The sequence below is a fragment of the Pongo pygmaeus genome, chromosome 13, assembly GCF_028885625.2.
Source record: "Pongo pygmaeus isolate AG05252 chromosome 13, NHGRI_mPonPyg2-v2.0_pri, whole genome shotgun sequence".
In the NCBI taxonomy this organism is placed as follows: domain Eukaryota; kingdom Metazoa; phylum Chordata; class Mammalia; order Primates; family Hominidae; genus Pongo; species Pongo pygmaeus.
This window is the reverse complement of record NC_072386.2, coordinates 95,158,668-95,170,436: the sequence shown is the minus strand read 5'-3', so window position 1 is coordinate 95,170,436 and position 11,769 is coordinate 95,158,668. Positions and strand designations below refer to the sequence as shown.

General features: G+C 37.3%; 1 protein-coding gene across 3 annotated transcripts; it reads right to left on the bottom strand.

The window, feature by feature from the left end:
* Positions 1–305: 305 nt before the first annotated feature.
* Positions 306–10,486, bottom strand: LOC129043742 (protein NipSnap homolog 3B). Of its 3 annotated transcripts, none has more exons than XM_054500657.2 (6): positions 9,992–10,486; positions 7,765–7,975; positions 5,274–5,432; positions 3,298–3,447; positions 1,373–1,459; positions 306–1,284 (listed from the first exon to the last, which is right to left on the bottom strand). In XM_054500657.2, exons 1-6 carry the CDS (start codon positions 10,049–10,051, stop codon positions 1,208–1,210), a joined length of 744 nt encoding a protein of 247 aa, XP_054356632.1. In that variant the 5' UTR covers positions 10,052–10,486; the 3' UTR covers positions 306–1,207. The 3 variants fall into 3 exon arrangements, with proteins under 3 accessions (XP_054356632.1, XP_063505843.1, XP_054356633.1); XM_063649773.1 differs by lacking the exon at positions 9,992–10,486 and adding an exon at positions 9,283–9,415; XM_054500658.2 differs by lacking the exon at positions 3,298–3,447 and having other exon boundaries at positions 9,992–10,432.
* Between the last annotated feature and the right edge of the window lie 1,283 nt (positions 10,487–11,769).

Sequence of the window (11,769 nt, the reverse complement as noted above, 5' to 3'; positions counted from 1 at the left end):
TAGAGCCTGATAAATGAGAGGGAACTGTACAGTTTGTTTTCCAAATTTCCCTTGGACAGCTAATTCACAATTTACTATTTTATAGCTATAAGATTTTAAAAATATAAAATAATATAGCTGTAAATACAGATTATCAGAAGACAGTCTGTAAAAATGTAAAAATAATATAGCTGTAAATATACACTATCAGGAGTACCAAATCTAGTTTTAGTAGGTAGAGGCATCAAGTAAAATGGAAATGAAAGATGTTTCAAGGAAAACTCCAGGACATCTGTGGCAGTACTAAAGAAACCTTCCTTCTCAGGTTCCCAGCATGCTATTTTATTGATGTAAAAACATTTTCAATAAAGTTGGTAAATTATCACTATATTACTGTCTTATAGCAACATAGTAAGAGCTTTAGAGATCATGTAAGTATAAAATGTGAATTTAAAAAAACAATGAATATGTAGGATTTTTATTAGGGCAAGCATTTCCATAACCATAAATATTTCTTTAAAACAAATAAATGTCCCAAGATCTCTGTTAGTGATCCAAACTAAGTAGAAATTAGTAAAATTAATTATAAGTGAACAATTTCAGCATATAAACCAACAAGTCTTTTCCAGATTTTTAACACTGTGACCCAATTGCATTATTTTCCAAGTTAGAATGACTAATAATTAATGTAAAAGCAATAATTAATACAGATGACATTGTACTTTTCCACAGTAAAGAAATAAACCAATCTAATATTTTTATAAATCCCATTTTATATCAAAAATAAGCTTTACTAAGCAAATTTTTTTCAAATCTCAGGAAATATAGACATGATGAAAAGATAGATATTTTATATAAATAATTCAAAAATACTGTCAGGCAAGGAAATGTAAAATCCTTATTTGAGTAAAAGAAAACGCTATAAAGCAATGAGTTACCAAAATACAGAAGAGGTATTCTAAAACAAATGAAAAACCAAGATGATGAAATAGTGACAACTACTTCTAATGTGTAACAGATAATGAAATGCCAAGGTGAAAGTGAACTGAACTATTTCTTAAAGCAGTGGAGAAGATGTAGCTTTCAAAAATGCAAGAAGAATAGCAGATTAACTAATTAACTCACCACCTCCTTCAAATAAAAGCGAGAGCCTCTTGGGAGAATTTAAGCACCATTAGCAGACATATCTTAGAGCAGTTAATGAAATGTTTTGTATTTCAGTAGAAAACTATTTCAATGGTGAAAATGATGCAGGAATCAGAAGCATATTCTGCTGAGACACTAGGTAGCTGACACTTTCCCGAACTGGAAAAACATTTCATAAGAAGGCATACAGTTATTGGTTGAATCACATTTGTTCTAAAAATAATTCATGCCTAGTCAAACAGCTTACCAGCCGCCACAACTCTGGGATCCTCATGGGACTTATGTCTCCCAGCTGCACGACTATCTGCACTCTCATTCCACCAAAGAACATGAACTGCAGAAATAAACCACAAATAGTTCCTGAAATATATGGCAATAGCAAATAAGAAATATAGAAAAAGTGAATCAGAAATGTTGTCTTATTCTTTAAATTAAAATCAAAAGGTAAAACTAAGTATGTTAGTGATAAGATTTCAGAGGGATCAGAAATTTGGGAGACAAATTTATAAGTTAAACTGGAAACATAAGGCTGAAGAGAGAATACAAAGAAACACAGCTAAGGCACAATTAAGACTAGACCCAAGTTTAATGACTTCCTACTATGTTTTATTTTTTTAAAAAAGCAGATTATAAAAAATTGTTTACTGCAGAAAACTTAGGTGATACAAAGAAAAAATAAAAATGAGTATAATCTTAACTGCCTAGATAAACCTTTATCAACACATGGTGTGTTTCCTTTAAAAAAAAAAATGAGCAAACCAAATTAGGGTCTTACTGTATATTATAGTTAGTAAAAGATTTTTTAAAATGTTGCAACAATGTGTGAATTTTCTATGTCAATCATATTAATTTTGAATGACAAAGACACCAAAAACAATCATGACAAAAACAAAAATTGACAAATGGTATCTAATTACACTTAAGAGCTTCTGCACAGCAAAAAACAAACAAACAAACAAACAAACAAAAAAACTATCAGCAGAGTAAACAACCTACAGAATGGGAGAAAATTTTTGCAAACTACGCATCTGACAAAGGCCTAATATCCAGCCTCTATAAGCGACTTAAACAAGTTTATAAGAGAAAAACAAAGAACCCCATTAAAAAGTAGGTAAAAGGCATGAATAGTCACTTTTCTAAAGAAGACATACATGAGGCCAACAAACTTATGAAAAAATGCTCAATATCACTGATCATTCGAGAAATACAAATATAAACCACAATTAGATACCATCTCACACCAGTCAGAATGGCTGTTACTAAAAAGTCAAAAAATAACAGATGCTAGTGAGGTTGTGAAAAAAAGGGAACACTTATACCCTGTTGGTAGGAGTGTAAATTAGTTCAGCCATTGTGGAAAGCAGTATGGTGATTCCTCAAAGAGCTAAAAGCAGAACTGCCATTCGACCCAACAATCCCATTACTGGATATATACCCAGAGAAATATAAATCATTTTACCATAAAGACATGTGCACGTGAATGTTCACTGCAGCACTATTCACAATAGCAAAGACTTGGAATCTTTTCATGAAAACCTATATGCCTATCAACAACAGACTGGATAAAGAAAATGTGGTACAGACACACCATGGAATACCATGCAGCCATAAAAAAGAACCAGATTATATCTTTTGTGGGAACATGGATGTAGCTAGAGGCTATTATCCTCAGCAAACCAACAGAGGAAAAGAAAACCAGATACCACATGTTCTCACTTATAAATGGGAGCTAACTGATGAGAATTTATGAACACAAAGAAGGAAACAACAGACACTGGGGTCTACTTGAGAATAGAAGATGGGAGGAGGGAGAGGGTTAGAAAAGATAGCAATTGGGTACTGGGCTTAATACCTGAGTGATTAAATAATCTGTACAACAAACCCCCATGACATGGGTTTACCTAGGTAACAAAACTTCACATGTACCCCGTGAACCTAAAACAAAAGTTAAAAAAAAAAAACAGCAGTTCAGCATTTGAAAAAGGCTCCATAAAGTATTAACATTCTAAAAAAATAAGATGTAAAATAAGATGCTTATAGGTTTTTTCAATCCTATAAACAACAAACTCTAAAAATTTGGAGATAAAAATTAAAACAGGTACCAAAATGAAAAAGAGAGACGAACTGATCTAATATACATGGCAACTTCATAGAACAAATGGACAACTGTACCTCTGTTGAGTTCTCCATATTCTGTGTGGAAAACACCAACTACTTTTGTGTAGCCTAAATTGACATGGGCATTAATTGCTCTTTCAAATGCATCACCCCACAGAGCTGGCCCACCAGGTTTCATCTGAAAAACAGCTAGTTCATAGACTCCTAGAATAGGGAGAAAAATAATTATTTCACAGAAGACATTCAAACAATTTCTAACCAGGTTTTCTTGATTTCATTAGAAGGCTAACCAATGAATTTAGAGGATAATCCATGTATACATACATATGCAGTCATATTTATTGATTCTCTGCATTATTTTTCTTTGCTTTTATGTTTAGAAAGTCTTTGTCCATGTTTAAGGGTCAGTTGTTAAAATTAATCATAAAGAAAATAAAGAAAAAGGACTGGAAGCTATATATAAACTACACTGAAATATTTTTAATCTATAAAATTTGTCAAAAAAACAGATACTGAGAATATATAATGAAGCAGAATTTTCAAGCTGCCTGTCTACACTTTTTAAAAAAGAAATAAATAAGAGAAGTACTTTCTGATATCCTAAATTTCCTTCTCCTTTTCAATTTTGAGAGGAAATAACTTTTTCCTTTGTATAATTTTCCCCTATAGGATTCTATTTCTAGTTGACCCGAAGCCATGTCCGAGCCTTTAAGGAATAAAAGAAAACCCTCAAGGAGATGGTTTTATTCTTCCTAAATATCCAGGTAAATGCTTAAAAACCATTCTGCCTTCTGGCCAGAAGTATAAGATGGGTGGAGAAAAAGAAACTAGAGTACAAGGTAGATTGGACAAGAAAAATGAAAGAAATACAAAGTTACTAAAGAATTATGAACAACATAGAGGAAGGGAACTGTTAATAAGACTTGACACTGAGAAGCCAACTGTTTTACTTAGTGCTGAAAGCTAAGGGGAGTTTTAAGTACATTAGAATCCAAACAAGACTTTTCAAATCTCTTATAATCTAAAATAAAATACAAAGTTGAGTTTATGGGAGACATAAAATGAAATTTAAATTAGTTTATGCTTTTCGAATCTGACCTCTGTTTAAAATTAGATTGAGGTAATTATTTCCTTTAGTGAGCAAGAAGTGAAATCAGGAAGAAGACAAATCTTTTCAAACTGAGAAACAAGAAAGAGGAAGACACAAAAGTTAAACTACAATAATGTAGCTTAACAGTGTAAGTTAATTCATTCCCCCAAAACAGTCAGTTTACAAGCAAAGATGTAATTAATGATTTAAGATTAGCTGACTTTGTGGAAAAAATACTTTTATATTTAAAAGTTTATACATTTTAAAACTGTGACAAAATTTCATAAACTACGACTCATCTACCTACACTTGTTTTCCTAGCTCCCAAGCCCCACTTTTTCACCTGCACTGACCATGTCAACTTTTGTTAGGCATCCGTTAGATTTCAATATGGAAAAAAATACTTCATTTTTTGTTTTAAGGATGAGCAATGTTTAAGGATAAGCTCAATGTTTTAAGGATAAGCAAAGAGCTCTAGAACTCTAATTCTCTTTTTTTTTTTTTTTTTGAGACGGAGTCTCGCTCTGTCGCCCAGGCTGGAGTGCAGTGGCGAGATCTCGGCTCACTGCAAGCCCTGCCTTCCGGGTTCACGCCATTCACCTGCCTCAGCCTCCCGAGTAGCTGGGACTACAGGCATGCACCACCACACCCAGCTAATTTTTGTATTTTTGGTAGAGATGGGGCTTCACTACGTTGACCAGGCAGATATTGAATTCTTGACCTCAAGTGATTCTCCCCCCTCGGCCTCCCAAAGTGCTGAGATTATAGGCGTGAGCCACCACGCCCAGTCTCTAATTCATTTTTATCTCCAGACTCATAATATATTATTATATAAAACAAAGAATTATATATTTTTTTCCTATAGAACTTTACTCTTTATAGCTTTAGGTCTTTAGTATTTTACTCATTAAAACTCATAGTCTAAGAGGGAAGAACTCACCTTCTTTTGGAGGCTTTTCTAATTTGGACCATGGTATCAGGTAAGTAATCTCCGTCTCTTGTTTATCAATGCGAGCCAAATTTGGAATGATAGATTGTTCTTGCCATTCCTTACAGTTGGCTAAGGCTTTCCGAACTTCAGCTCGATGAGCAAAATTATCTGTGGGAGGAAAATAATTAAGAAAATTTTTTTTATTTAAAATCGCCCATATTTTTACTTGAATTTTACTCAGTTCAGCAAACGTGCAAGGCCATATGGGAACCCCATGTTATTATGTCGCTGGAGATGCCAACATAAATATATGTGACAACTGCTCTCAAGTTACTCATGGTCTAAAAGGGGAGTTGAAATGTAAAAAACTAACTTAATTGACATAGAATGGGCTTTATAGGCTCTAAGACTTTCTTAGGAAGTTGTGTGAATTAGGTTTGTTATTCAATCTTTCTGTGCCTCAGTTTCTTGTTCTGTGAAGTGAAGAAAATAGTATAACACTTACCTCCAGGGTTGTTGTGAGGATTAAAGGAATTAGTACATGAAAAGAGCTTAGAATGGTGTTTGGCACCTTAGTTAGTACTCAGTATATGTTAACGATTCTTATTAATGGAAGCATTTGATTTATAGAGAAAGACTATTTTTCCTTGGTGGTGGGTGATTAGATCAAGGTACACTTTGAATCAAATTTAACATAAATGAAATTAAGATGCACTTTTTAAGCCTCTTTTTTGAACAACAGCTCCCAATGAAATAGTGCTGATTCTTTTATTTCTTGTCAGTAATTCTTTTTCTCTACAACTTATTCCTCTTCTTTCTAAGTTACCCAAACAGGTATATACATTTACCAAGATATGGACCTAGTATAGTCAGCCCTCCCTCTCCACAGGTTCTGCATCTGTGGATTCAACCAACTGCAGATTAAAAATATTAAAAAAAAATACAAGTGAAATAATATAGTATAACAACTATTTACATAGTATCTATATTATATTAGAGATTAAAAGTAATCTAGAGATGCTTTAAAGTATATGGAAGGATGTGTGTGGGTTTGATGGAAACACTATGCTGTTTCATATAACGGACTTGAGCTGAATCTGGTATCTACAGGGGGTCCTGGTACCAACCTCCTGCAACCTCCTGCAAATACAGAGGGACAACTATAGTATATTTACTTTTAGGGCCTCCTAAGACTAATAGTAAATGAATTATATGATTTATGCTAAGGATAAGGAATAACACCTATCTTACAAGTGAATTACAAAGACTTTATGAGCAGTTTAATGGGACACGATTAAATTTGTGGCTCACCTAATGCACATAAGTGGATTATATATGTGGTTTATCTAAAGCGTATAAATGAATTATAAACACTTTATTAGCAGTTTTTTCAATGGGACATGTTTCAACCTGTGGTTTATCTAAAGCATAAATTATGCTTTAATAGGGTCTGTTTTATTATAACAGGGAAAAACTAAAGAATTACGTCAAGCATAGAATGAAGACTTTTCCTATTAAATTACTTTGTGACTATTAACTTTGGACACTGATCACTAAACAGTAAATGAAATTATTAAAAGTTCTTTAGCTATCCTTAAGTCCTGATGTGGACTGTTAAGAACAGACATGGGAGTAACAAACATTCTGGGGATTCTTGTTACTTGTTCTCCTTCCTCTACTAAACCAGGGGTAGGTCAGCTTCAATATGGGAAGAACTGTCTCTCATTCCTTTTCCTTACCTCCCTAGGGTAGTATGAAAGTGAATTCCTTGAAACTCTGGGGTACAGAAATGAAAGAAGAAGTCATCTCTAAACCTAACAGAATTATTAAATCTCAGAGTTGGGTGAGGCTTAAAAGTTAAGTATCATCCTCTGAAAACCTCCATTTTTATAAAGCTCCCAAATGGGTGAATTATTTCTGCAAAAATGCTGATCTCCAGCCCTAGCTGTAATAATAATAAGAAAAAAAAATTTTCTTATCCTAATGATACTCCTTTACCCAAGAACTGCAATTAGGAATCTCATGAATTTACTAAGCATTCTCCCTTATTTAGCCAGTATTCCATCTTCGTCAATACCATATACATTAGTTACACATTTAAAACATTTTTATTAAATATACATGTCTTTTGGCAGGCCCAACTGTGATCTTAACCCACTTGAACATTTACAATTACTGCTTTAAATTTTTCATGAACTATCTTTATAGCAAACGATTCTAACATTTTTCTGAGGATTAAAGTCTAGTTCACAATTTTATGGTTTGATATATGAGACTCCATGTTTTCTCATTTATGATAACATAAGAGTTCAAGCAAGTGGTGGTTAGAGGTGTACCACTGGGAAGAAGATCTGCTAAATTTATTTTTTTGCTATTGCTTTTAAAAAGTCTTACTTAACCTGTATGTATCTATAGTAATATAGATCCAAGAACTAAGTCTTATGTTACATTTAACAGAATGAAAATCTATACTGAATACTAAAACTGGATGACTCTTTACCATACTTCCAAATATGAAACACTTTATTCATTCTGCCTCCAAATTCCACACTCCAGAATCCAACCAATTCAGAGTAAGCTGTCCGAAGATGAATGTTTTTCTTCAGATTTTCCATGAACGCATTCATATTTGAAGGTTTAAGGTAATAAGTACGAAATTCATAGAACGTTCCATCGTATTGTCTAGGGCCCGTAGCAAAAGATGAGCACACCTGAAGGAGGTAAGACAAATGTAAATATCTCGGGAAGGTACAATTACAGATTTGGTTACAACCAAATCTGAGTCTGGTACAAGGAACACACATAGACTCATTATCCATTGTTTACTTTTGTTGTCAATTCTCCATATTCACTTGTTTACATAGAGATGTCAATAAAGATAACTGCTCTTAATTCTGATGAATATATAGCGACTGTTTCCTAGCAGGGATCTACCTCTAACCATTTTTTCACGAGAATTTGCTCATAAAGGCTGTGGGATCATAATGATACTCCTTTACCCAAGAACTACATTTAAGACTTAGTCTCTTTAATTTACAAAGGGTTTTCCCGTTTAGCCAATATTCCATCTTACTCAATACCATATGTATTAGTTCCACACATTGAAAAAAATTTATTAAGTACACATGCCTTTTGGCAGGCCCAAAAATATGTTTACTAACAAAAAACTCTTGTTTTTAAAAGGTTCCTAAAAAAACAGGAATGGCTATTCAGGTCAAAGTATTTCCTGAATCCACTGATGAAGACTACCAGTCAAAAACAGGACTGGAAGGTAACTAATATAAAAGGAAGCTATAACTTATCCAATTGCATTGTACTATGGGTGTATACTGCATAAAGGCCGAAAAGGAAAAAAACTGAACAAATCAGAATTGTCTGCATCATTGTTTCTAATTACAGATGCAATATCAGGAAGTATGTACATTTAGTGCACTCAATTATACCAAGTTTATGGAACTATCCTTTAAGAACCACCCTTTGTAACAGTCATACGCCCAATAGGTAAATTTCTGTCCTAATCTGGCCCTCTGAGCCTGAGTGAGCTTAATGTTCAGTAGCAAATGCCCTGTCAGAAATTATCCAGTCTGTCTGTATGTACATGCAAATATTTATGTAAACACACGTGTTTACACAGACCACTCCCGTGGCATTCTAGTTTACAAATCCATTCATTTAGGCATGGTTAGCATGTGACAACTTCCTGAGGCTCACTACCCAGAATAATCTATCGCAACAGTAGGCATCTTTCACTGACATATTTTTGGTTACAACATGCAAATGTCTATGTAGTTTCTGTGCATAACGTCTTAATTATAATTGTCTATCTTGAGTTCATTCATCTCCAGTATGAGTTATGCCCTTATTGCCCAAGTGTCTTAGTTTCCTTGGAAAACCCTTCTTCACACCAAAAAATAACTGCAACTATCCTTTCTTTTGATGGTCATTCTTTTTGGGTCAATTTAATCAAATTCTGAAAATAAAAAACTGCTTAGTATCTACAGTTTAAAAATATTATTACCTCAGAAAATGGGTCAATGAGGTATTTGTAATATCTGCTTTTAAAGTTGATTTTCGGAGATTTGTATCTGAAGACGTTATCCTAAAAAAACGCAACGGCCGGCGCCACGGGGGTGTCCCGGGGGTTGTGGCATTTAGGCTAGAAAACAGCTGGCATCAGGCTGGGCACAGTGGCTCATGCCTGTAATCCAGCACTTTGAGAGGCCGAGGTAGGCGGATCACGAGGTCAGGAGTTCGAGACCAGCCTGACCAACATGGTGAAACCCCCGACTCTACTAAATAGTAAACACACAAAAAATTAGCCGGGCGTGGTGGCGGGCGCCTGTAATTCCAGCTACTCCGGAGGATGAGGCAGGAGAATCGCTTGAACCCGGGAGGCGGAGGTTTCAGTGAGCCGAGATCGCGCCACTGTACTCCAGCCTGGGCGACAGAGCGAGACTCCGTCTCAAAAACAAAAACAAAAACAAAAATCACAAAAACACTGGCATCCAGTTAGAAAACCTCTCTGACAGCGACTGCCGGCGAGAAGACCCCGGCCTGTAGCCTCCTCCTTGCGCGCCAGACGGCTCCAGAGATCGCGTTAGAACTTCGGCGGCGGCGCGGGGCCCCGGGTCTGGGAGCGCCTGAGTGTGGTTCGCACGCTCCAGAAACACCCCCCGCCCCTCCCCTCCCCTCGGGCCAGGGCTCGGGCGCGCCCCCGCGGCCAGTACCTGAGGCGCGAGCGTCCGTGAGGCAAGCGCCCTGGTCAGGCCGCTTCTGAGAACGAACATGGCGCGGCTTCGGCGCTGAGAAAAGCAGCCAGCCGGTTCCTTTGTGAGACTTCTCTGAAGTCTTCCCGAGTGGAAAAAAGCGGCTCCTGGACCACTGGCCAACGCAGGCAGGCGCGGGACTCGGCGGGGTCAGCTCCACCCCGGCGCGGGAGGCGCGACAGGTCCCGTAGTTGGCGTCTTTCTCTTTGGCGCTGAGCCTCGGTCCCCTTTGGTTTCCTGAAACGTTCTTGCCGCAGACGTTAGAAGTGACAGAATTAGCTGAAGGCTGGGATCGTTCCTGCCCCACCTTTCTGGGCCCTGACCTCATTCGCTCCAATGCGCAGTTGTGTAGATTCGTAAATGTGCGGCGGTTGTGCTTGTGTTGCCCCTGGAGAAGGCAGGGGAGGTGTTGAGCGTGTGCATGTGCAGTGCTTTGCATTTAAAGTCGAGATGTTGACAGGGTTAACTTGTTTGTTTGTTTGTTTGAGACGTAGTCTCGCTCTGTCGCCCAGGCTGGAGTGCACTGGCGCGGTCGGCTCACTGCAAGCTCCGACTCCCGGGTTCACGCCATTCTCCTGCCTCAGCCTCCCCAGTAGCTGGGACTACAGGCGCCCGCCACCACGCCCGGCTAATTTTTGTATTTTTTAGTAGAGACGGAGTTTCACCATATTGGCCAGGCTGGGACAGGGTTAACTTTTACAGGTTATGATAGACGTGTATTTGTAGACCAGTGAGCCTTCGCTTTTCTGCATTGTGTTATCTGCCTCCATTGCCACCCCACTGTGATCTTGGAAGGCTCCTAATAAAGATTTAATTTTCCATAAGCTCAGTGGCATAGCAGCACCGAGCCTGATAGGAAAAAGTCGAAGTTAAACATAGATAGTTTGAAACTAGATCGTTCTGTAAGCCTTAACAGCAAAACAGCCGACCTCTGGTCTAGTCCTCCCAGTCCCGGAGTACTGGTCCCCAGACTAACCGCCTTCAACATTTTAAGCTGTTCTTCTAATACCTGTTTCCGTATGTTTTTTATTTTTATTTTTTTTGAGACAGAGTCTTGCTCTGTCGCTCAGGCTGGGGTGCAGTGGCATGATCTTGGCTCACTGCAACCTCCGCCTCCCGGGTTCAAGAGATTCTCCTGCCTCAGCCTCCTGAGTAGCTGGAATTACAGGCGCATGCCACCACACCTGGCTAATTTTTCTATTTTTAGTAGAGACGGCGTTTCACCATGCTGGGCAGGCTGGTATTGAACTCCCGACCTCAGGTGATCCTCTCGCTTCGGCCTCCCTAAGTGCTGGGATTACAGGCATGAGCCACTGCGCCTGGCCCGTATTTTTAAATAATAGTCATTTTATGCTATTATTTCTTGCATTTTCAGTTATGGAGAGTATGTGTTGACTTCCTTCCGTGGCAGTTGAGGATTTAGGTCTCACAGAAGCCACTCCCCCGGGGGCTTATCATTTGTGTTGAGAACATTCAATATCCTCCTAGCAATTTGAAACTATATATTATTAACTATAGTTATCCTAAAGTGGTATAGAGCACTAAAACTTATTCCTCCTATCTAGCTATAATTTTGTTTAACAAATCTCTCCCATCCTTGTCTTCCTCCTAATCTTTCCCATCCTCTACAATCCTGTTATACTTTTTATTTCTGAAATCAACTTTTTTTAAAGCTTATACATTAGTGAGAACATGTGGTGTGCAATTTTCTCTTGTTGGCATATTTCACTTAACATAAT

What these genes read in the sequence shown, in the direction of transcription:
- LOC129043742 (XM_054500657.2), bottom strand. Translation starts at nt 10,051, where the DNA reads ATGTTCGTTCTCAGAAGCGGCCTGACCAGGGCGCTTGCCTCACGGACG. An exon ending in AGAAAAGCCTCCAAAAGAAG is followed by an intron (nt 3,448 to 5,273) that starts GTGAGTTCTTCC and finishes TCCCTATTCTAG; the next exon opens with GAGTCTATGAACTAGCTGTT. An exon ending in TCCCAGAGTTGTGGCGGCTG is followed by an intron (nt 1,285 to 1,372) that starts GTAAGCTGTTTG and finishes ATGTTTTTCCAG; the next exon opens with TTCGGGAAAGTGTCAGCTAC.